This window comes from Lissotriton vulgaris, chromosome 3_1 (assembly GCF_964263255.1).
Source record: "Lissotriton vulgaris chromosome 3_1, aLisVul1.2, whole genome shotgun sequence".
NCBI classification, from domain to species: domain Eukaryota; kingdom Metazoa; phylum Chordata; class Amphibia; order Caudata; family Salamandridae; genus Lissotriton; species Lissotriton vulgaris.
This window is the reverse complement of record NC_141689.1, coordinates 2,118,831,622-2,118,857,763: the sequence shown is the minus strand read 5'-3', so window position 1 is coordinate 2,118,857,763 and position 26,142 is coordinate 2,118,831,622. Positions and strand designations below refer to the sequence as shown.

General features: G+C 44.5%; 1 protein-coding gene across 1 annotated transcript in view; it reads right to left on the bottom strand.

Annotated features, from left to right (window-relative positions):
* Positions 1-26,142, bottom strand: part of GABRA2 (gamma-aminobutyric acid type A receptor subunit alpha2) — a 663,148-nt gene that overhangs the window by 403,726 nt on the left and 233,280 nt on the right. Inside the window, exon 4 of the mRNA XM_086962689.1 lies at positions 1,325-1,392. Coding sequence (XP_086818815.1) covers positions 1,325-1,392 — 68 coding nt within the window. The remainder of the gene's footprint in view (positions 1-1,324; positions 1,393-26,142) is intronic.

Below are 26,142 nucleotides of genomic sequence, written 5' to 3'. Positions count from 1 at the left end.
AAGCAGATGGAAGAAGTGACAATGTTTTAGTGACATCCCTGAACAACAAAACTCAAGCAGAATAATGTTAGCCCAGTCTTTCTTGATACTACCTTGTATAACAAAGTTACATTGTATTGGCCCCTTCAGGAAGAAATAAAAATGTCTCTCCCACTCATCTTATCCTTTCTTTGAATGGCACTTAGTTTGTGGTTGCAAGGGTGTTTTTTCAGTGTTTATATGTTTACACCGGCAAGGGCTATTTTCCTTTCGGTGGGGTTTTATCAGTTATTACAGGTTTAAACCTAAAACCAGGTAGCCTAATTATAATAGATGTGGTGCAGCGAAACATAGCATGACACATACATGAGATAATTAGTAGGAGGGGTGGGCAAAATATTGTACTTTGTTCTTGTGAAAGTTTACATAATTTCATGAAAACTAAGTTATGCAAAATGATACCCTTAGAAAAAAATGCTTGCTGGTATTATGCATTACTCTTTCATTCAGGGGACCAGCATGAAACTGTTATAAGAATAGCGTAGCTCTCAGAAGACATTTTCTTTGTGAACTAATCTCACCTGCTTGCAAAGTACAAGAACATGTGCAATTAAAAATTTTGAGAAATTTCAAGGTTATTTCATAATGGAAAATTCATGAATTTCATGAACTTCAATGATTTCATTTGCATTTTACCCAGGTCTAATTAGTAGGTAAAAATTGTCTTCATCAATGTTAGGTACGGTGTCATTACTAATCACATGCATGTAATATTCAGTGCAGTGTCCGTAAATAAAACCAGATTGAAACTCAGCACAATTGGGGAGACCACAGAACTCTCCATGAATTTAGCAATATAGGAAAGGTCTAAGATGCATCAATAGATGACCAGCTGTTCATGGTCCATGTATGTGTTTCTTAAGAAGTTTCTGTATGTGGCCAACTGTAATTGAGAATTGAGTCCAAAAAAAAGCCATTGTTGATGTAGGCATTTATGATGTCATTTTCAGTGATTCATGTGTGAGGACGTACTCAGGGCCCTTGGCAAGATAGCAGTGAAACGATGTAGAGGAGAACTCGGATGGCCCTGTGCATTCAATACTACAATTGAAATCCATGTCTATAATTAAGTCTACAATCAGATTTGTCTGAAAATATCAAATCTGTAAGGTGGACTCAAGATGTGGAATGCAGCAAGGATGTTCACTTACAACTAAAAGAATTTCTTGGCAAACATGTTTAAATATTGTTTGACATAGATGGAGTATTCCATGGACTTCCATTTATATGTAACCTACACTTCCTAAAATGTATTTAAATACATGAATTGAGTTGCTTAACTCACCATATCAGTATCAGAAACTGGGCCAAAGCTGGTCACATAGATATCAGTATGGACTTCCGTTACCCTGTCTGATACAAAAATAAAGCAGTGTTAAAAAGACACATTTTTTAAAAAAACAATATGAAAACAGTTTGTTTTTATGAATAACTGAGCCTGCATGCAGTGCATCAAAATATACAAAAGTGGATTATAAGTTTCACGGGATACCATAGGACATAACTATGTTTTGCAACAGTATTATAATTCAGACCTAAACATTATTTTGTTATGAAATATAGCTTATTTCTAAGTACATTTTCTGTTGTTTCATAACCTTCATAGAACATTCTTTTGTCAAAAAGTAAACTGGTCATAATGTTCTAGACATTATTTGCTGTTAGGAGACTGAGTGCATAACCAAAAACATAGACAACCCCATAGTCTATTTCCGAATAGGAAGGAGTTGAACTATATTTAAAAGTACCTTTATGGCTAGCTAGTGTGAAGTAGAGAAGTAGGGTAGACATGCCTGCGATTTGTAGAGATCTAATTTTTGTAGAGCCAATTAATGTGATAAGCACATTCATTGGGAAGGAGAGGGAAAAGGAAGGAGTTCTTACAGGATGAAAGAAACTACTGGGCTGCTGTGAATATAGGAGTGTTAAATGGACATGGACACTGGCAGTGAGGAAGAGAGAGATGCCTTATAAACAGCGGGATCCATGAAATTACTGGTACATGACGAATATTCAGCAATTACAGCAGCAAACCCACTGGAACACAGGGAGAACATAAAAACTTAGAGCAATGACTTTAAAATGAGAAGGCAGGAAAAATCCAATGTCTATAAAAACAAAGATGATTTGTAAACCAGCTCAAAAGATGAATGGACGAAAACTGAGAAAACATTAATCATTTTCACTTGCAAAAGTAGCAAGCAGAAATGAAAAAGAGTGAAGAGAGATCCACATAATAGACCTTAAAACAAAATGATATAAAAGTAGGCAAAAGCAATGCTAGGAGGGTTAATGAAAAAAGGAGAGAAAACAACATATGCAACAAAGACAAGAAAGTCCGTAAGGTTCCACCCTAGTACATGCTAAGAAATGGGAAATGGTCCTAAGGTTCATACAACATAGTAAGCAATACAGAAGCTAGCCAAAGTAAAATACTCAAAGAGAACCATAGCAAAAAACATGGTTCTAAGAAAGATCCTCATAGTGCAGCCAGCAAACATCCATCAGTTGTGATGAGGAGAGCACAAAGATAAAACACTTTACCTACACCATCAAATGAGAACAAAAAGCAAGGCTGGAATCTACAAAGTCAGGAATAGATATTGCAAATATGACATTTGAATCTAGTTTGATTAAAAACAGCAATCAACACAGTGGATGCAATTACATTGATGTCAAATTCAAAATACTTGGTCACTCATTATGAGTCAGGCATAGGGGTGAAATCTGCCACAGTGCCTGAGTGGGTGATCCCCAGTTACGGGGTATGAAGTGTTGTAAAATCTACAGAAGGAGACTGGTGAAGGGAGTGACTGTGGGTGAAGGCAGAGTGGCCCATGTCCAAACCCTGCACGGAACTTGAAGGGAGCTGAAAAAATCTCCAAATGCTCTGTCCCCAGCCTCCTCACTTCTTCCCCATACCTTGACCTCACAAGCCCCACAGACTGCCTACAGATACCCACTTCCACGCATAGCAGCAACGCAAGCTGTGAGTGAGCACCAGACAGTACAGCCTGTATCAAACGCTAAGGCCCGGGCTGAAATCACTCCAAGTTAACTCTCAGTCAACGTCAACCAACACAATGCTCCTCCTGCTCACCTAGTTGCATCCCACCACCCGCCCCCAGCAAACTCCCCACAGTCTTCCAATCTGCACTGGCCTCCGTTCCTAGTTAGTCACTTCTCAGAGTGTTGATGATGCTGCCATTGGGACTCAATAATAGCCACAATCAGGAAAGGTAAGTAGACCAGGTCTGCGCAGGGCACAAATAATTTATTGTTGCTCAAGGAGGACATGGAAGAGCTGAGAATTTTGAACTAATAACAGAATGATTGTCCCTATCACAACCAATATGTGGGAGGTGGTACTGCCTATGGACTCTGCTTATGGATCATAGGTTTCCTTCAAAGTTTCAAAAGGTTTTTCTATGACACTTTTCAAAAGAATTTCTACATTGGGCTGAACTCAACAATAAAGCCATATTGAAATGTGTGCAGATAAATAGAAAAAATTATGTTTTGATGGGGAAAAAATCACATGGCCATCATTATAATGACATATTTTGTGATGCATAGTATGGAAATCAAAAACTACAAATAGTTATCAAACGTCAACCAACACCATATATAGAACCAAAACTATATTTAGTAGTGCACTCCTTACAGGAACCTATCGGCAAAAGTTAATAGTTTCCAGACATAAAGATTACATTAGGGCTCCCATAGGATATGTGGAATTAGGTAATTTCAGTAACAGATAGGGACATTTCAGAATTAGAACATAATTTAGACTGCAAGGAAATCCGGAATTTTACAGCGGAAAAAGATTAAAAAAATGTCAGCCAGGAGAAACACACACTTAAAATGAGAGGAGACCGGCGTGGCTAGGAGCGTCAAGATGTTACCTCCAAGAAGGTAATCCACCCTGCCAGCATCAGCAGCAGGCACCGGAGGTGAGTCTGACTTGAAAATGCTGAGATTCGTACAGATTCACCCTGAGCCTGCTGATCGCGCCTTTATCAAAATGGCGGACTGAGCTCTCAGCCTAACACTGTGGAGAGCCAGGGACCAAGTCTCACCTCCTGCACACCACAACCAGAGATTGCTGCATCCCCGGTGCCTCGCCGAGGACCCCTGGACCTTGCAGGTGCCCGGACACCTTTTGCAACACACCCAAAATGCTTCCGAGTTCTCCCACCTGCAGAGAGAAGGTCCGAAGGTTCACACCCACCTCTGAAGACATCCGGCACCTCCAAACTTTAGCATGATAATAACCCAGCACAGCCCTCTCTGGTGGACAAGTAAGTGACAGTGTCCAGGGCTGGGGGTGTATCGAACGCGACGGCCCTACTTTCTTGACAAAGCCCCCTCGCACAGTGCTTGGCCGGGCCTGGTGTATGAGGCCCGCAGGCCGGCCGGCCCCTGGAAGCAGGCTCTTCATTAAATTCCTTGCTGAAGTAAGTCTGATCCCATAGACTCGACTCGCCGGCCAGTGGCGGGCACCTCCACAGCGACCCTTGGTGGAGTCCCCCGGGACTGGTGGCTGGCCTGGAAGGCACCCAGTCTTCCGGGCATAAGATGCATCTTGAAATGGCAGTGACTGCCGGACCCGTCCTGGCCTCCTTTGAAATACAAAGCAGTACGTCCGGGGAGACCAGAGGACAGACGGGCAGCCCGTACTTGACGGATGTTGGCTCATAAACTTCTCCTATCTCTAAACACCCCTTGAGGCCCAATCGAACAGGCCACCGACATGGCTCCCCACCACAGATGCAGCGGTGCAACTGGACCCTGCTTTGGCTGAGCACTCGCCAGCACTTCATTATAACAGGCTACTCCCATATACCTGTCGCTGTGGAGCCCAGAGTGATCCAGGGGCATATCAGCTGTATCACAAGGGCGATTCCCTCCCTTCCTGCATCAGATTGAAGGTACCTTTGGCTCTGGAACCACTCCACATACGGGATACCTGGCCCAAGCAAAACCATTGACCCCCCCAACATCACCACAAACCTACACAACCCAATTTGGGCCTGCAGGGTTTTTGGTCAAAGGCGAGCACAGCTATCAGGGGAGGGATAGACTATACCCTAGAAATAACCCAAACCAGTGTCATGGTGTCTTCAGACACCATGGGTAAAGACCGTGGCCCTAAACCTCCTGCTTTGCAGACTAAGATGGATCAATACACCACCAATGAGCCTGGGTCCCCAGCAGGGGCCTCCAAGAAATCCACCCCGACCAACTGCGACCCTACCATGATCCTGCAAGCCATTAGCTCGTCTCAAATTTCAGTGGAGAACAATATTGTGGTTGTTAGCGTGGACATGGCTCTGCTCCGGCAAGACCTCCAGAACACAATGGCTCACATTTCAGAAACCGAATCCCGCATTTCCTCAGTTGAGGACAATGTCAACCGGCTGAAGGAGCAAGTAGCACCCTACAAACCCACACCAAAGAACTGCATAAAAGGGCGGAAGACGCTGAAAATAGGTCCCGGCACAACAATCTTTGCCTGGTGTGATTTCGTAAGGGAACAGAACAAGAGCAAGTGGTGGCTCTCGTCGAACAATGGGTCAGAACATGGATGCCCAAAGACCCACTATCCGCCAGGTTCGCAGTGGAACATGCCCACTGATCTCTGGCATCCAAGCCTCCTCTGGGTGCTCCACACCAACCCATCATTGCCAGGATGCTCAATTTCAAAGACAGTGACTCAATTCTGCGAGAAGCCAACAACTAGAACACCGTGACCTATCAGAATCAGACTATAATGATCTATCATGATTACACAAGGGAGGTTCAAATCCAAAGAAGGTCATACACTCTAGTCAAGCAAAAACTGTGCACTCTCAATCTTCAATTCCGAGTGCTCTTCCCGGCCCGCCTCTATACCGTCTTCCAGGACAAGACCTACTTCTTTGAAACCCCAGAGTTGGCTGGGACCTGGCTGACCGAAGAACAACCCTCAGAGCCGGAACCAAGTGTCCCCACAAAGGGGTGCGCACCTCCCTCGCAAGATCTCCCAAGCCAAGACGAAGATGCACGCACTCCCGCAGGAGCCGCGGTTCATGCAGGGTCCTGTTGGGTTCACCATCAAGTACCGTCCAAGACCCTGTGAACCAAGAACCACCATCCAAGTCCCGGTCCATGCAATGTTCTGGATTCCTGGATCACTCACCTGTGAGAGAAGGACCCTCAGAGACCCTGGGAATAGACTACAATGACTCAGATCTCTCTCGTAGCCCGGCACTCCTGGCCTCAAAGGCCCCTCCGTAAATTATGGGCACTTGGTCGTGAAGTCACAGGAACTACAGATAGACGATCTCAGCATGCTACTACACCCAGATAAATCTGCCGATGCAATGATTTTATCCTACTAAGAGGGGGGTCCTCCATGCAACTCTGAATCTAAGCGTTCTAGTTTAGCCTGTTATTTCCTGTGTTTGATAGGGAGACAGATGCTTCAGTTCTCTCGAAGTATAGGGTGGAGGAGAATGGATGGGGAGGGGGTTGGGACTGTTGTCCTATGTTTCTGTTGGATTGTACTGCTTTGTTATTGCAGCACTCAATCCATACACCATGATAGACACACACATAGTCTGCCTAACAGCAACCGAGGCGCTGTTTCACAAACAGATAATAACCTGACAAGTCCTACCGGCTCTAAAGACTCTCAGGTTTACCCAAGGTAACCATAACACATGCACAAAATAAAGGAGATAATGTATAAAGGTATGTCATTGTTCTGCTCGACAGAGTCAAACAGACCGCAGTCTTACGATATACCCAAAGACATGCATCTGATATACTCCTGCTCCAGGAGACCCATCTTCTGGGTAACCACTGTCCCTTCTTTGCACAATGTGGGTATGACATGGTTTGACACTCAGGCTTTGACTGGGGTTCACGCTGAGTGGCAATTCTCCTGAGACGCAACCTCTCGTTTGTGCTCACTCTAATGACCCTCAAGGATGCTTTGTGACCCTGACCGGAACAATGGATGGGAACGTCCTCAACCTACTCTCCATATACATGCCTTCAATGATGCTTACACTGACCCTGAGGTGAACTAGTGACATCATTGCTTCCTTGCCCCTGGGGGAGATAGTAATACAGGGTGACTCTAATGTGGATATGCAACCGAGTTTTGACACCACAGGTATACCCTCTGCCGCAAGGACACTATAAGCCAAAGATCTAATCACTTGGGCCAGCACTCTGGGCGTCTGTGATATTTGGAGGACTTGGAATCCTCGTAATAGGCACTACACTCCCACCTCTGCAGAGCATCACACACATAAGCGAATAGACATGATCTTCATGCTGGCCGCTAACTGCCAGAGAATCAAAGAGATCAGTAAAGTCCCTAGGGGCATCTCGGATCATTGACCTCTGCTCCTCAGTATAGGCGATTCTTCTGATACACTCTGCCCTATGTGGAGGATGAACGCTTGGTTCCTTCAAGATAAAGATTTCAAAAAGGCAATTGAATCTTGATCCTGCCAGAACCAAGACGCTGCCTGCTGAATGTATGGGAACCGAATGACCTCAATCACCAAGAGCAAGACTGGGCTATTTTAGGTATGATGATGATGAAACGCAACATTGCTATGTTATGGGGGTCGGAGGTACTGCCTACGCTTCAAAAATGGTAGCTGAGAAAGCGGTTTTTATCCATTGTCGGTGCCCTCGAAAATGGGAGAAGGTCTGGGGGCATGGAACAAATTTAGAGAATACATCTGGGACCTGCCAGAAATTGAAATAGAGGATGTTTCCCCATAATAGGATGGTACTTTTGATGGCGATCGGGGAAGGGGGCCATTACTGCTGATTTTGTGATATGTGGGTATGAAGATGGGTAGCGTTGCCTTATTATCTTGATGTGATTACAGCTAATTGTGCATATCTGATTAACGTAATTTTGCCCTGATTTTCAAAGCAATAAAAATAGAAAAAAAAAGGCAATTGAAGTGGTGCTTCGACAATACTTCCTCAACAACCACAGCTCTGTCCCCACCCCGGTTACTCTCTGGGAAGTGGGTAGGGCTACCATTCATGGCTTCGCTAAAGGCCTCTTCAAGCTCCAGCGATTGGGCCAAGATAGTCGGATCACCCTCCTTGAGGCTCGGGTGACTCGTCTTTAGAGGTGTACGCCTGATCCGCGAGACGGTCCCCAAATACTGCAGCTTGCGCTACTGAGAGAAGGAGCAAATAAATCTCTCTGGAGTCCGCTAAGTTGCAATGGAGGTCCTCCATTACCTGTGTCTACAGTTGAGGAGAAAAGAACTGGAAGATCTTGCATAGACTGGCCCCATACCCCTTAGCTAATCACATAATCCCAGAAATTCGAGACTCCGAGGGACCTGCCCACTGCACTTCCCTGGCGGTGGCCCAGACCTTCACTGACTATTACTACAGACTCTACTGGACTCACCGACCCAAGATCTCCCTCTCGGAACTGATCAGCATGGACGGTCTCCACCTTACTCGCCTCAGTGCGACTGAGTCAGCCGCAATCAATCACCCCATTATGCCTGCAGAAATCAATTAGGCCTTATCGCGAATTGCATCGGGGAAAACACCATGCCAGATGACTTTCCACAAGAATATTACGCTGTGTCTTGGAACAAAATGGTCCCCCATCTCTCTGATTGATTTAATGAAGCCACTAACACTAGATCATTGACCCCAGAAACTGATTTGGCAACTATAATTGTCATCCCAAAGACCCAGCCACCCTCGCCAAACTGCGCAGACTATGGACCAATCTCCCTCATCAAAACAGAGATCAAAATATGTGCAAATATTCTGGCGCAACATTTCAGACCCTACCTCGCCAAACTGATCCATCTGGACCAATGCAGCTTCATGCCGACACAGGGTACGAGACACTGCCTCCGACGCCTCCACCGGGCACTTGCGAATCACCAGTCACTACCCCCTACCTAGCACTACTTTTCATTGATTTCCCAAAAACGTTTGACTCTGTCGACTGGTACTACCTGGAGGGTGTGCTGGTCGAAATGGGCTTGGGCCAACATTTCCTCAGTTTAGTTAAGGTCCTATACTCCAAACCCAAAGCAAGGGTACTCATCAATGGAGATCTCTCGCAGATTTTCCAGATTGGAAGGGGTATGAGACAGGGCTGCCTCCTCTCGCCCCACTTTGCCTTGTCGATGGAGCCCCTGGCTTGTCTTATTCGGTCAGATGACTAGATTCAAGGTTAAGTGCCAAGGCTCCCGCGAGGACAAGATCGCTTTCTAGGCAGACAATGTCATAGTTTTCCTCATGGAGCCTGCTCAATTTGGTCCCAGATGCCTCCAAATACTAGGCTCCTTTGAGTAGATCTCCAGCCTACATCTAAACCCAGGCATGTCAACCTTGGTCCCCCTTTACCTATCAAGGGATTGTTTCGACTGGCAGTCAACAATACCCATCAGGTTGCAATCGTTTAAATATTTGGGTCGCACTACTCCCCGAATTAGCATGGCCGCTCAACAATACCGAGTGAGTGAGAAGGGCCAAGGAGAATTTCCAGAGGTAGCACACCCTGCCGCTTAATCCCCTAGGGAGAATCATCCTTTTTAAGATGATGATTCTTCCCCAGTTTCTATACATTATCCAAAACACCCCGTTCTACCTTCCTCCGTCCTTGTTCAAGGTGCTAGACAGTTTTGCCACCAAGTTCTGCTGGAGCGGGAGGAAACCATGAGTGGCTCTAGCCTGCTGCCAGATCCCACCCTTTGACCGGGGCATGGGCATGACTAACCAATACTTATACTCCCTAGAACGCAACCTGCCTGCTCACCTTACACAAGTGATTTAACGGGGGCTACTCTGACCCCCCGTTACAGAATTGAACTAAATGACCTAAGAATTCTCACATTTCAAACAATGATGAACAGGAGACCTATCCCCAAGACGCTGCTGGTGGTAACACAATCAGTTCTGCTGGCGTGGTGCGCTTCCCTGTGCCGCAGCCATTGGGTGAACAAGTTGACCCAGCAGAAATCACAAGTGGCTAAACCACGAAGGCTAAACAACGACCAAATCTCAACCACTAAGTATTGAACCGTGACTCACTGAACCGTATAAAAAATCTATTTACATATAAAACAAATCTACCACTACGTTCAAAACAATGCTTCATTTAAATGCATAAAAATGTTTTATTAGGATATTTATCAGATATATTTTTCTATCAAATATTTAAACATCAAGTTCTAAAATATGTTTTTTAAATTAAAGTAATACTTTTATTAAATGAACGTACAATATATTTCCAAATAATTAATTACAACTTTCAAATATTTTGATTTTTCCTGATATTTCCATTTAAATATATTCAAATCAGGACCCAATTAAACATTGGAATGTATTTCTATTAAGTGCAATGATGGCATAGCGTACAAAATTGGAAGTTTGTGAAGCACCCTCATAGTTCATTAAACTTTCGGCATCTAGAATACAGCGGATGGCACAGACTGCCTGACTTGACTCTGTTTAAAAGGATGCCTCAGCTGTTTACATCTGCACCATAGCATCCTTGGGTTCAGAGTGGGCACCTTTATCACTAGCATCTTTAGAACTACCCGCCTCTGAGGGACAGGCTGGGTACCGCCCTCCCCCTCCTTTGGTTTGCGACTGGTAAGGTCGATCTACCTGGATCCCACATGAACTGCACCAAAGATTGCGTGCTTGGAAGGGACAGTAAAATCCCTATGCCCATTGACGGTGCCAAGGATCCTCCCGCCTGTGAGACATCATTTGAAAACAATTCTACAGTGCCATCTACAGGCCTCACAAGATAACTTAAAACTGTCTCTGTAAGTTAGTCTGTAATTGTAAAAATCGATCATTAGATGTTTATTAAAAATCGTTTACATTTAAGTGTACTTTAAATTAATTACATTTTTTTCGTGTTTAAAGGCCTGAGTCATTGTTAAGGCCACTCATTGTCTAATGAAGTAGTTGTCAAGGAGGTCATGGTTCAGTTCTAGGTCGTTGTTTATGAGTCGTTGTTAAGGCCACTCGTTGTTAAAAAATCGTTGGCCAGGCTGTTTTCCCTCTAGCGAGGTACCTGGCTTAGGGAGGTGAGTGAGTTGAAGGGGTTCTTGGCATGGGACCTGATTGGTATTTCACAATTAGGAGAAATATGGGTTGTCGACCATATACGCTCATTCAAAGAGCTACCGACTTTGTTTTCCCTCCACCCATTGTAATTCTATAAAAATCTACAACTACGTTATGCCTGCAACACATACATACCAAATGGCACGACACTCCCAGAACACAGCCCTCCAGAAGTGCAGACCATGATGGGAAACCCGGGGAAGGGAGGGGTCTCGCTTATCTATCGCTCCTTAATCAATAACACCCCAAACACCATGGACTCAGGAGTCAATAGGAGACCTGGGTGGGTCCACTCGAGGAGGAAGACTGGAGGGATGCCTTGATGTTGCCCAAAACCACTACTACGAGAATTAATTTTCTTGAAGTTGCTTTTCTTTTTGTATTGCCTGCCTAAAAGATTTTTGAGCAGATTTGTATGCCTTAAGGCGTTTGTTGTCTCCTGGAGATTTCATCAGAGACCGCAAGGCGCTGTTTCTAGTTGTCTTCAATGTCCTTGTCTCTTGTGAAATTTCGCACTGGCGGCTAGCAAAGGCCGTCTGAGAATGCTGTTTTGTTGGGAAAAGAGGTATCAGCTGTAATGCAGAGAGTCGACCATGCAGCAGCTGGAAAGAACCCCGGATCGGGCGGTCTGGAAAGAAGACCAGACTTGCCTCCGTGACCCGGGGTATTATGTCGTCACTCCATCTTAGACGTTTCAAGTTCTCAGAGTACGTTCCTGTAAATGTATTTGGAGCTGGTGTGTGGTGCTCTGGCTTTATTTTGAGAATCACGGACTGGGGACGGTGGTCGCTTTCGGTTCACGGGTAAATATTAAAGTTCTCCAGCTGTTTCATCAGAGCCGAATTGCAGATGGTGTAGTCTAAATATGAGTACTTGCGACCGTTCGTCCAGGACCAGCTTGGCGGTGTGTCGGTCGTGGATCTTCCATTCATTACAAGAAATCCTGCACTGTAAAGTTGCAACACGCAAAGTTCTCCCAGGCTGCAGTGGACTTAGTTTGGTGGTTTAGATTGCACCTCTACTTCTGCAACTAAGAGTGGGCTTAGCCCTTCATGGTCATCCGTATTGCCCTGGAAGAGGTTGGTGTTAAAGTCTTCTGTGATTATGCAGTCGGCGTGTTGTTGGTCCACAGCCAGGTCCCACAAGATTTCCATTAAACGGATTAAATTAACCTTTTTTGTACGAGTGCTGGGATTGATGTAGATATTAAGCAATATAAGCGGGCGTTGTTTGTTCGATGAGTTGATTTTCACTCCCAGGACCCAGTCTTCGTCGATTTTTAGAGGGACAATCGGGCCTTTCAGTTTGTTGGAGACATAAATCGACAGGCCCCCTTTTTGGTTGCCGTAGTGACAGTCTCTCGTTGTTGGTTTCCAGAATTTGATGAAACCAGTCACTGGGATGTTTTGAGTAGCCCATGTCTCTTGGAGTGCTATTGTGGTGTGCCCAAATAGGAAGGAGTGTGTCTCCTGACTGATGATTTTATTTTGGAGACCACTAATATTCCAAGAGCACAAGTTAAATGTGGGGTCTCGGTCCGGAATTAAAATTTTTACAAAAGGAAGCGTTTGAAGTAACGATTGACTCGAAGCTTTGCACTTTGGATTTGAAGGAGGTAGGCCTGGGTATCAGGCCATTTTGTTGAGAGTCAGTACTGCCGGAAGACACCCCCAATCTTGCGATTTGTCTATGTAAGAGTTGGTGTTCATGGGGATTGGGGTCTCCTCTGTGGTGCCTAAAGCGTTTTTTTAGAATCGAGTAAGGCCTGCTTTTGACTCCTGGTTCAGTGGCTCTGCCTTTTTGCATAGAGCCCTGGTGATTTGCTAACAGTGAAGGGTAACCTGGGGAATTGTAGGAATAAATTTTGATACCCCATTCCCGAAAAATAGCCCTGTGTTTGATGAGTACTCGTGCCCATGTTGGTGATTTGAATGACGCCAGGGTTACCTCAGACAGTTGTGCACCTCTTGGTGGAAGGAATTCAATGGACTCGATGTCTTCAGATGTAAGGACCTCAAAGCCCGGTACTGCATTCACTAATGTTATTATGTTGGACCTATTCAGGGTGTCGTGTCGACCCTTTGAGGTGTATTCCGGAACAAGGAGTATTTTAGCACCCTGTGAGTTACATTTAACATCCTTACTGCTGGGGCTTAGATCAGGGTGGGGAAATGTGTCATTCAGGCAGCCTACATCTGAGTCAGGTCGAGATTGAGGAGGAATTTGTAGGACTCTACTTAATGTCTAAGTATGCACAGGTAAAGTTGGTTTGGTGTTATGGGTTTCCTTTACAAGGCTGGGTCAAGTGCTTGGCTTTGTTTGGATTAATTTACTATTATGAGTTGGTTTTACAGAACTAGATCCAATGATTGGATTGGCCTGCATAAGTGTACTTGTGAGGGGAGCAGGTTGAGGTTGTGTTGTCATGACTGTGGTCATTGACTGGGCTGGGTCCATGGGGATGCCCCTTAGTGGGACAGTTAGGGGTTGACGCTCGGTTACTAAAGGTTCTGTAGATGAGGTACTACAGTCCTGATTACGGCCCAAGGTCTGTTGAGAGGCACTCGGGACGGAATCGTCCTTAATTATGCTGTGACTTGGATTTACTGCCCAGGATGTTAATTGAAGAGCGTTTAAAGCTTTTTTATTACTGGCGTTTACAAACAGCGGAAATAATTTGATAGGATCAGGTATTGAATTTGATTTTAATTTGTTTCTCTGTTTGCGCTGTCGTTTACGCTCCCTCTTACTGATGTGGGGGGAGGGGCCAAGGGGGTGCCTAAAGGGGGTATGGCCACAGTGACAGCACAAGCAGGCACCATCGCCCTGTTGACGTTGGTAGGTGGGGGTGTCCTTTTGCTGGGTCAGTGTTTGTGACTGACGGCGCAGACAGTACTGCTGCAGTAAAGGAACCTTTGGAATGGTGCACTTCTCGGTTGACGGTCTCTGTTGCCAAAGAATCTGGCACCCCGCTCAGCTGTTGCATGAGCACTGAGCCCTGTGAGGAGTTAAGTGTGTCTGGGGTCACAGATGGAGACTTTTGATTTGGCTGGAACAAACATTCAAGTTGGTTGCCTCCCTTTAATTGCTTAACCTCGCTTATGACGGTGGATAGAAAAGCCGGGAGCGAGGACAGCGAGTCAATAATGGTCGAGCAGCAGCAGACTAGTTTAGAAGTTGATTGCGCTCCTATGATTAGACTGTTTAGTTTGTGCAGTTTGTTATCTATACCTGCAATGAATAGTGCTAAGGTGTTCAACAGGTCAACCTGGGTGTCCTGTTTGTCCGAATGGTAGTTTAAAGTGGTGACTGTTGATTGAAAAGTAAGTAATAGTTGGGGCCAAATACTCGAATTTGTAGGAATATCTGACTGTGACTCAGTTTTTGTTGTTAAATTGGGCGAATTCTGGGGATTTTTAAAAAAGAATGACAGTTCCGCTAACAGTTGGTCATAGGGGTCCGTTTATTGGGAAGGTTTTGGGGAAACTATTTTTTCCACTGGTGATACGCAAAAGAGTTGTTGAGGATTTATCGTGTGAACACTTCCCTCTAAGGGACTTGGGGCATGGGAAATTGGTTAGCTAAGTAGATCAATTTTAGGGTCCGAATTCTTTTGGGCGTGTATTTGTGGAAAGGTTAAATTAGAATGAGACACTGAGGGCCTTTCCCTGGGATCTCCGTGGGTTTGGGGAAGGGGGGGTGAGAGATTATCTGATTGGTGGGGTTGCCGTGGTTGGGAGCTTTGGTTAGGGATTAAAGGGATAAAAGTCAAAAGAGGTACTTGTTTAAGGCGAGCCTCTAGCTTGCATGGATCAAGATGGGAAGAAGGCTGTGTTGGAGCTGAGTGGAAATTAGACTGTAAATTTTGGGAATCCCTTCCCAAGCAAGCCGGTGGTGGTTGACTTCGGCATGCCTCTTGATTTGAAAAGTCATTTTGGAGGGGAGGTCGGCTTGAGTGCAGTTGGGAATTTGATGATAGATTTTGAATGGCTTTCTGAGACTGGGCCTCTGGGGCGTCCTAGACCATGATCTGGTCGACGAACTTAGAGTCAAAAGTATACGTGCCCATGACAGGGACAGACTTGCTGGCTAGAGATGGTTGCAGTTGGAACTGTTGCATATTTATATCTGTGTCTCTCTCAATCTCACATGGCTTGTTTGCCTCTAAGAGGGAGGGAGGGGGAGTCAACTTGGACCTACCCGGGTTTTTAAAAAAAAATAATCCAGAAGAGTGTGGGATTTTGAGACGTTCGTTGACGGACAACATTAGGGAACCATGCTCATGTTATAGGAATATTCCCATCCATTTTGTGGGGGTTTGGCCTTGGCGATCAGTGTGTTCACTGTGTCAGCAGGTGGGTGCTCCTCCGTGACTCCCGCATGTTTAAGTTTCTTCCGTTTTGTTGTAGGCGGGGGTTTTCTCATTTTCCCTGAGCTCATTCTCTTAGTGTTGGAGGGGCTGTTCGCCGGACTGTTCTGGCCAGTGAAGGTATAGATTTGAATGAGAGGTGGGGTCTTCCCAACTCTCTCTATGTTGCCGACGGTGTTCGGTTATATGTACTTGCTTGGTTGTGATCACTTGGTAGTGGTTATAATTGCTTCGTATAGCTGGGTCGACGTGCCCTGTGTAGTCACTCCGAGACAGGCTGCTAAGCTACTGGGCCGCTGAGCTTAACGTGTCTTGTCTTGGAGGAGTATTCCTGTGAACCAGACCAACCTCGTTACGTTACGTGGCCAGGCCTTGAGCGTGGGGCACCCTTTTGGTCCCTACCCTTACCCCCACCTGCGAGCACCTATCCCTGGTCCCTGTTGCCCCCTCGCCGCAGGCCTGCGCTAGACACCACTCCCCCCACGGTGCCGGTCCTCTACCACAGGGTTCGCATAGTGGGGGAAGGGACCGTCACAAACCAGCCGCTGCTGGGCCCAGACACCAACAGTGGTGGAAGCAGACAGTGGGTGTTAGGGGGGCGGGGGGAGCAGGACCAAGACTAAAGACAGCGAGCAGAGTCCGTAGGCTGCTAAGCTACAGGGGGGGAGTTGGCGGGGGGACACTGGCAACAGAACCAGAACAAGGAGCGGAGAAGTTGCTGTTATAATATAAACAGAAATATGAATATAAAGGGATCACAAGCATAGATGGATTATGAGAAAACAAGAATACTTTAAAATGCTCTAACACTACAAGAATGTTTAGTATTGTGGCACTATAGAATGGAGAACACAACCAGATTACTTGTATCTCAAATAAAGCAGGGACTATGACTACATCAACAATCCTTTAAAGATGGCTTTGAGGCATTCTGATTGTTTTGCTACATTCTCTGAACAATTAGATACATTCAAAGAAGACCCATAATCAAAGCAAGATCAATGCACGACTGGGATAAATTTAACTAAAATCAGGGAAGACGTCAGAATCTAATTTATAGACCCCTGATGACATAACACAGCATAACCAAGAGCAATATTTGACTACAAACAATCTGGAAGATCCAGAATGGTCAGGACACAAAGACTGATCTATTTGTTGCTGTTGAGAAGGCGCTTGACAGGAATAAGTGGAAGTTTACACTCAGGATGAATGCAAGTCTACATATAAGCCACAAATATACAAACATTATCACAGAATATCTTGTAAGTGGTGACTTACTACAAAATTGATTCACAATAATCTTGCACAGATGTCCTCTGGCATTGCTGCTCTTGATATTGATGCTAGAAATTCTAACCACATTCAAAAGGGTAAACAAGAGAGCTTTAAATGTACAGATGGCAGTTGATGAGATAGCACAATGAGATATGCAGAAGACAACATGCTCATATTATCACAAACAAAACATAAATCTCGTCCGTCTGGTTACAAGATTAATTACGGAAATGCTGAAGTGCTACACCTAAAATGGCGTACACCAAACATTCTATTAGGGCATGATAATCTCACAAGAACATAAAATACATGCATTGTGGCAGCCTAAATCCACTACTGGGTGCAGCAAGGTGGAACGTGAACACTTGAATATATTTCAACTCACAATATAGGCCAGGAGCAAGGTAATTATAATTACTGTGGTGACAAGAATAATCTATAAACGTTGAATTATGCCTTTATCAAGCCCTTGTGTTTAACTGGTATTCAGTTAAAAGAGATTACCATGCAAATAAAACAAAACATATAATGTAGGAAACCTCAGGTAAGCATTTAGGGTTCAGTTAACAGTCACCAAATCTCTGATGTACCAGGAGCACCAGTTGTTTGGATGTCAACTGGTGTGATATGATTTGTGTTTTTTTTTATGTTGTTATGTATTGACTTTGCAACTGTTCTATTACTGCTAAATACTTTACATGTTTCTTTAATTAAGCCTGTCTGCTCTGTGCCATCGCTACCAGGGAATTGAGCTTGTGTTTAAATTGCTACAACTGTGTTTTACCCTGATAGGTTTGCGGTTTTATTCCTTGTGGTGGACTCCCATTCACCCCAATGAATAATTCACTTTCTTACAACAAGTGAACTGTAAGTGCTAATGGGGAAGCCTAGACTTTAGCGAGATAACATTTGACTTGGAGCTCAATGGCAGTAGAAACATTTCAGATTTATGGAGGCAGCAATAAACCTGGAGGAGAACACATCAGTAGTATATTCTCACCTGCATCTAAAGCCATCTTTGAATCAGTCCCATAATGAATATCCTTAAAACAAGAACCAACTTGATAGCACTAAGGGACAGGAGGAAACATGCAAGATTATATATCAAAGATTAAAAAGAAAATCTAGATCAAAGATACTTTATGAAAGATGTCACGAGGGATGCGTGGGACGATCAACCACTGAAGAAGTTAGACAGTTATACCACTAGCAAGAGCCAAACAGTGAATCCTGAGAAAATGGTGAGCCAAAATAAACCCCAAAATGTACCTATTACTCACTGTTATAATAAGAGGCAACGAAAAGCTCAGTTGTGCATTGTGAGCTCACTGTGCCATAGAGTGTGAAACAAAAGAATTAAAATGCATGAAGGATTGCTTGCATATCCGTTCAGCGGAGAGTTGGTTGTCCTAGTAGTGTGGAGCAGGGTCAATATTGATTCACATAGGTTTTGTTACTATCAGTATTACCTCCTTTCCGTTGCTGCTCTTCTCAGTCTTCTGCTTCCCTTACAGATTCTTCACAAATCAAATATTTCACGAAGACTAGGCTTTTTTTCTTTCCATCCCTACTATAATGGCTCCTGCTAGCCCCCAGGCACTTCCTGATGCATGCTAACTGCAAGCATTTCTATTCTCCTTGGAGCAAGTGAAAAGAAGTTAATGCCCCGGTTACTTACCGGTAATCTTCATTACTCCGAGTATAGTCTTCCTCACCACATAACTTACAAAGTGAGCTTTAGCTCCACCTCAGAACCCTCCAAAGCTAAACGTCAACCTCCCATGCATCCCATCCCTTCCCAAGATGGCCGACCGATTACCACCTGATCTCTATAAGAGGCGGGCCGGCCCGACCCATCAGCCTGAAAATACCAAGCGCAAACATGAAGCCGATAGCCAGACAGGGAGGGAGGGTAGAGAACTCATGTGGCGAGGAAGACTATACTCGGAGTAATGAAGATTACCGGGAATTAACCGGGGCATTACCTCCTTGTTAGTCTTCCTCGCCACATGACTTACAAAGTGAGCACATACCAAAGCCAAGTGGTCTCATGGAAACTCACAAGAAACCAATGGACCACGAGGGACCCCACAGAAGAGGGCAAAATCCAACAGGCCAGCGAGAGGAAGTACCACCCCAGAAAGAGGCAACCAGGAGCAGGAAGACCAGCCTGGGACAGAAAAACACCAGGAGGGCCAAAAAACCGGACCCCAAAGACACGAAGTGTCCACAGAAAACGTGCCCCAACCAAAGAACAAATGTAAATGTAAATTGATACTTGTATAGCGCACTACTCACCCGCAAGGGTCTCAAGGCGCTTGTACGAATACCGCTGTGGAACCAATCCTGGTTTTCCCAAGGTGGAGGCCAGGCATCCTTAGTGTTGTGGGAGCCGTTGTGGAGATTAAGCAAGCTATTGCCCAGAGTTGCAGAGTGGGACTCCATGATTGGAATAGGCACCGAGGCGAGAATTATCATGTCCGTGGAATTTTGAGGCCAAGACCCGCCGAGGCGGGGAATTGAACCATGGTCCCGGGCTAGACCTCTGCATCAGGGTCTGCCGCTCTAATCATTGAGCCAAGGAGAACAGAGAAGGAACGGAGCAGCCAGTAGGACCAAACATGCCACGACCACCCAAAGGACAGCCGAAAGCGAGAGGGGAGCAAAAACCTCAACAGACCATGAGCCACCGGGGCACCACAGGAACCGAAGAAACAAAGGGCACCCGACCAGTGACCCAACAAAAAGGCCACAGCAGCAAGAGACACAGGGCGACCGGAGCCCACATCCACACGCACACAGCTAGAGAGCCGAACCACCCCCAAACCAAAAACCGGAGGGGAGGAGAAAACAAACCACCAGAACCTGTGGTAAACAGGGGCAGAAGCAAATGGAATATGGGAAACTCAGACCGGCAGGAGCCGCAAGAACGGACCAAGGTGCAGAATCCAGCACCCCACCCGAACAAAAAAAGAAAAGGCACCCAAGCCCAACCAGCAAGGAGAGGCAGGCGGTACACAGAACACAGCCGCCCAAAGGACCCCAGGACGGGAGACAGACCGCAAAGAGAGAGCCCAGGCAGGTGTAAAGGAAAAACAGACCCCGGAGGCCACAGGAAATCACAACAAACCCGACAGCAAGGGTACCGAAGAGGCCCAGGACCAAGGCCAAGCTCCAAACAGGAAGGCGAACACCCACCAGGGGACCCATGCACAAGAAAGCAGGACGAACCCAGAAGGAAGAGGAATGCAGAATGGACGAGTGAGACAGCTCAGCGCAGGGGACAAGGAAAACACCCCTGCAAGTTCCCACACGCAACAAAGGAGCCGCCGAGGAGAGCACCCAGGAGGCAAAAACCAACAAACCTCGGGACACGCAATCAAGACCGCAGGCAGAAGAGCCCGCCAACAGAAACACCAGGTCACAGTGACGCAAACCCACACCCAAGACCGACCCAGCCAAAAAATTGAGATCCGACAGGAACTGAAGGGAACACAGGGGCAAGGCCACAGGCAGCAACCCACCAAAGGTGAGAAATCCAGAACAGCCGAGCGGAACGAGCCTGTGAAAACCCTCACCCCCAGGGAGAAAACCCGGGCCGGAAGGACCCAGTAACCCCACCAGGGAAAAAGACGAACAGGACCCACATGCACAAAGAGCCCTGGACCCGACCGGGGAAGAGTGCTGGGAAAATCAGCAGCCCCGGGCAAACACAAGCACAGCGTGAAACAAAAGCCCCAAGGGGCAAGAAAAAAACGCAGCAGGACACAAAATCCCAAAACCTAGGGAGCCAGATCCCATAGAGGCCCAACACAGACCACAGAGCAAACCCAGAGCCAAGATCCGCAGGAGCAGAAACGGGAAGAACCCAAGTGAGTCCCACCAACAGGAGAAACATCCCGGTCAGGCCCACAAGCCCAGGCGTAGCAGGGAGCCCGGACAAGACAGCAAGAAAAAAACAGCACCGGGGACCCAAACTGGAAGAGAGTGACCGAGGCAAGCCCGCAAACCCCAGAGGGAACGAGGCAGAGCACAAACCACTCAGGAGAGCAACAAGAAGCCACTGCGAGGCTGGGCAAAAACAAGCCAGGGGCGGCCAACAGAAGGCAGATGAGAAACTGCCAACAAATGCACCAACCAACCCAGCACAGACACAAGCACGGCCCATAGGCGGAGAGGACGCCAACACCCGGGAAGAGGAGCCACAGAGCACCGGGACCAACCATACGGAGAGGCCAGACACCCAGGCACAGGGAGCCTAAAACCCACCCTACGGAAGGACACCACCAGGGTGGACAACCCAGACAAGAATAGCCAGGGGGCCACACAAAACCAGATGAAGGGGGACAGCCAGCCAAGGGAGGAGAACCACAGGGCAACCCGAGGAGCCAAACAGCCGACAACAGGAGCGAACCATTAGGAGCAACAGAGCCCCAACCCCTAGGAAGCGAAGAGAAAAAAACGACCAGGAGGAGGGTGCAAGGGACGGCCGCTAGCCAAGGAGCAGGAGAAGGCAGAAGCCAAAGGCCACCCGGAGACCACAGAAGCAGCCTGAAGGAAGAACAGGACCCCAATCCGACATGCATATGTCCACAATCCAAGGAGCCCCGAAGGCCACATCAACCAGGACAGACCCCGTACAAAGTGGGTAGCAGGTGGGGGCAGGAGAACACAGGACGGGAGACAAGAACGCCCCCAAACGCAACAATGCAAAAGACACTCTATCCCGCGTAAAAGAAACACGCCCGTCAGCGTGACAGTGCAACACCTGAGCAACATACACAAGCATTTAAGAATAACATAACAGGTGTATTAGTAAAGCGCATGATCACCCGAAGGTGTCCTGGTGCTGAATAACAGATGTATATTGTTACTCAACTCAATGGGACTCACTTTATCGACCTCAAATGGATGAAAGGCCGAGTATCAGACAAGAACATATACACGTCTCAAATCACTGGAAGGCGAGCCAGCGAGAGGCCCGACCAGCCGTCAGAGGCCGAAGTAAGGCAGCACCAGTGTGGTATCCCTGCTGTCATGTATTCCAGAACAGTGGGGAGTCAGTTTTCTGATGGAGCATCTATCCCCTTTACCTGCTTGGAATAAATACCTTATATATGAATAAATCTGGAATAGTCATTATTACATATAGGTAAACAACAACCTATGCAGGCAGAATACTTGTCAAATAGATATTATATGCGCGAGGGACCATATTCAAAGTGAGGTTAAAAACAGAATTTATTGGCAAATACATGAAAAATTCATAAAATATTACAAAAATTATTTCACAGAGACAAACAAATAATAAAAATAGTCCAAAGAACTATAAGAACATACACAACATGTAAGGCACCTTTAGTCCATCCCTCGACCAATTAGGACCAGAAGTAGCAACTTTTGAACTAGTAGTCTTAAAAAAGTTAGAACAAACAGTTAGATATGTGCCTAAACCACTCTATAATCTAAATAAAAATGAGTATGATGCACTGAAATCTTTAGCTAAAAATAGTCAGATCACTATCAAAAATAGCGATAAAGGTGGCAGAGTCATTGTTCTAGCCACTGATGATTATGAACGAAATATGTTAAGAATGTTAAATGACACTACCTTTTATACTAAGATTAGATCAAATCCTCCTAACAATATAACTAGAAATATTAGATCTATGACAATTAATGCAAAAGAAAGAGGAGGCATGACCCAAATAGAATTTTAATCTTGGGAAAACTGCCTGCATCTATGGACTCCCCATGATGCATAAAGATCTTGTGAATCCTCCCTACAGACCTATAGTCTCAACGATAGGCACTGCAACAGAACCGTTATCCAAGTATGTTGATTTTCACCTTCACCCCTTTGTCCCAAAGATAACATCATATATTAGAGACACTGGAGCCATGATTGGAAAAATGGAAAATATTGATGTTAACCCTGATAGTGATCTCTTAGTCACCTTAGATGTTGAATCTTTATACAGTAACATCCCCCTTGATTGAAGCAATGGAAACAACTGAATGGTTTATTGATACATTTAATGTACCATGTCCTAAAACCTTTGTACTTGACTGCCTAAAGATAGTGCTTACTGAAAATATTTTTGAGTTTGGCCAGAATCTATATCTCCAAATTAGAGGCGTTAGTATAGGCACCTCGGTAGCCCCATCGGTGGCAAACATTTATATGTCCTTCTTTGAAGAGAGATGTATTTACAACGAAATTGCCCCATTCTTTGAGTCTGTCTCCCATTGGTCCAGATATATTGATGACATATTTTTTGTCTGGATCAATGGGAGAGAGACTCTTTTAGAATTTCTGGATTGGCTAAATGCTGCGGATACTACTCTTAAATTCACAGCCCATGTGAGCTCGGATAGAGTGGAATTTCCAGATATCATGATTATACACCACAGTGGTAAACTCAAAGTAGATCTTTTTGTCAAGAAGACGGCAAGAAATACACTATTACACTTCCAAAGCTTCCACCCCCGTAATCAGAAGCAAAGTATCCCCTTCTCTCAATTCTTGAGAGTAAGGCATAACTGTACAGATATAAGAGATTACGATAGACAGGCTATCGACATGAGAAAAAAGTTTTTAGAAAGAGGGTATCCTAACCGACTGGTGAGGGATTCTTACAAGAGAGCAAGATTCTTCGACAGAGATCATCTCTTAAGAACGAAACAGAAAAAACAAACTTCACAATTGGTTTGTGTCACCAGACATTCGACTTTGGATGCTAAAGTTAAACAAGTCATTAACTCCTCACGGCATATTTTAAATAGTAATTGTACCAAGGAACAGAAATTAGAAAAACCGCTTTTCGCCCATAGGCGAAATAAAAACATTAAAGATCAAATTGTCCATTCAAGATTTATGGGCCACTCTGATCAAGGAATCTTGATGCAGCAGTCTATACATACTAGTCAAACTATTGAAGGCACATTTAAATGTTCTATGTGCAAATCCTGTACTAACATCCTGGAAGGTGAGACATTTCCACATAATGGATATACCGTCTCTGCCACCAATATGTGGAACTGCAAAACTGCAAATGTTGTATATTTCATCCAGTGTCCTTGCTCTCTAGGATATGTTGGCGAAACGTCAAGGCCTATCCAAACGTGCCTGACGGAACATCGCTCCGCAATAAAAACAAATAAATTGCTTGCTCCTTTAGTGAAGCATTTTCTTGAATGTAACCACAGTCCTGAAAACTTCAAATGGCGCATTCTAGAAAAAATCAATATTCCCGACACCAAAGGTGGTGAACGGATTAGAAAAAAAGTGAAGTCTTTTGGATTTTCACTCTGGACACGTTTAGAAATGGTTTAAACAGCGAAATTACTTGGGAGAATGCTATCGTATGATGACCTCATACGATCCTGCTTAACACTAGTGCTCCCTTTTATTCTGTATTTTAGTTTTATAATGATCTTTTTATATACCATAAGCATTGCTTGCCCGTTTTGGTATATATATATATATGTTTATCCCTTAATATAATTTTTGTAGGATATCATTTTTTGTTTATTATTGGAATAAATACTTTCTTTTTTTTAAGATCATGGTAACTATGTATAAATAGGATCTTTCATAGTGACTGTACAAGTCCATTCACTATTTCTATGCCCTGTTTGCCCCTTCGTGACTATAGAATCCCTTCTTTTGCAAGCCCTATTTCCATTTCGACGCTGGCACTACGTCACCATAAACATAGAGCCACACGTGACTATAATCGAAAGACGCGATTCGTCACCGATAAATATTTAAACTTCAACGCAACCTTACGCAAATTGATATTGAATCCACTATTTTGCTCTACCAAACGTGAGGTCGCCGCGCTGTTGTGTTACACATCGTTATTTCAGGTAGTTTGAACTTTGACAACGCTGACATGCTATCTTTTGACTGCACAAAGGGGCCCGAATAAATAACTAATTTGCCACTGAGTCCGTAGTATGGGTTTCTTTTACGAAGCCTTTTACCCTGATCTTGGTATATTTAACCTATAGTCATTTATTTGTTATTACCCTCAGTTTACGCATAAGTATATCTGTCAACATATTATTGTTAAGCCAATAGACAGGCGACTTTCACGAAGCCACCTTTTCAAAAAAAGATTTCTTTACCTACTTATGAATAACGTGGAATTGAATTAACATACTACCTTAGTGCCATCTTATCGCATTTTGACATCGCTAATATTAACCGGATATCGGTTAACTAGATAGCCTTGATTATTGAGAAGCGCTTAGTTCCTACTTTCTCTTTCATTTCGGAGGAATGTAGTTAACTGTGTGCTCATTTTCTATCTCCACTAAAGCACAGTGAGGCTTCGCTTAAAGAAACAGCGCGGTGATACTATCTACTTATCCTCACAATCAGGTAATTGTTATCTACGAAAATATATGAATTACTAGGGTACTGAACTCCAGATTAAAACGTTCTTGAAAATTAATGGATTACGTAACTTTTGCTACCTCAATAAATGGGCAATTAGTTTTTGCTAATTCTTCTTTTTTCAGATTACCAATATATTTACGTCTTAATCAGAGTACTACTTGCTGCAAACTAATCTAATACAGTCATCGCCTGTATTCGTACTAAAAGGAACATCAATTTTCTTTAGGTATGCCGTATAAAAACTCTGTCTTCATTGTAGGATTCCTATTTGTAATCCTGGGACATTATTATTTATAGATTGTACTTTCGGACAGAACATTACCAACATCCTGTTGTAGATGTATCCATTCATACCTAAAATACTGGTAAATATATTCCCATCTTCCAAGATTGATATCGACTATTTCTTCTTCCCCTATTTTTAAGATCGTCCTAGGTTATGGTGCTATAACCTTTTTAGATACCTTACTATTTAGTTGGAATATCGATTTCATGAAAATAGGTAAGATACTCCCCATACCTATATAATAACAGAAAATATCGAAGAGCTATGCATGAGATTGTGTTGCCTATCTAAAAATCTAAACATTTAAAATGTATTACTTTTCTTACTACAGCGTAACAAAGAATTCAGGATTATCCTCACCCTTAATTGAATTTATCCATATCCTCTTCTTTCTACTCGACAATAATGTGATTTGGCAACTTCTAACGTATACAGACTTAAGTAAGTAAGCTATTTTGACATAGACGAACTGATGTATAGCTTTTTTATTAATCATTAATCATTCAATTCCAATCATGATTAGCCCTTTCACGTTGTGTTTAATGTCCCTCATGCGTTCTATTTTTGACAATATGGGTTTCATCAGTCATTTTATTTATCATTTTTTGCAGTACTATGGAATTTTCC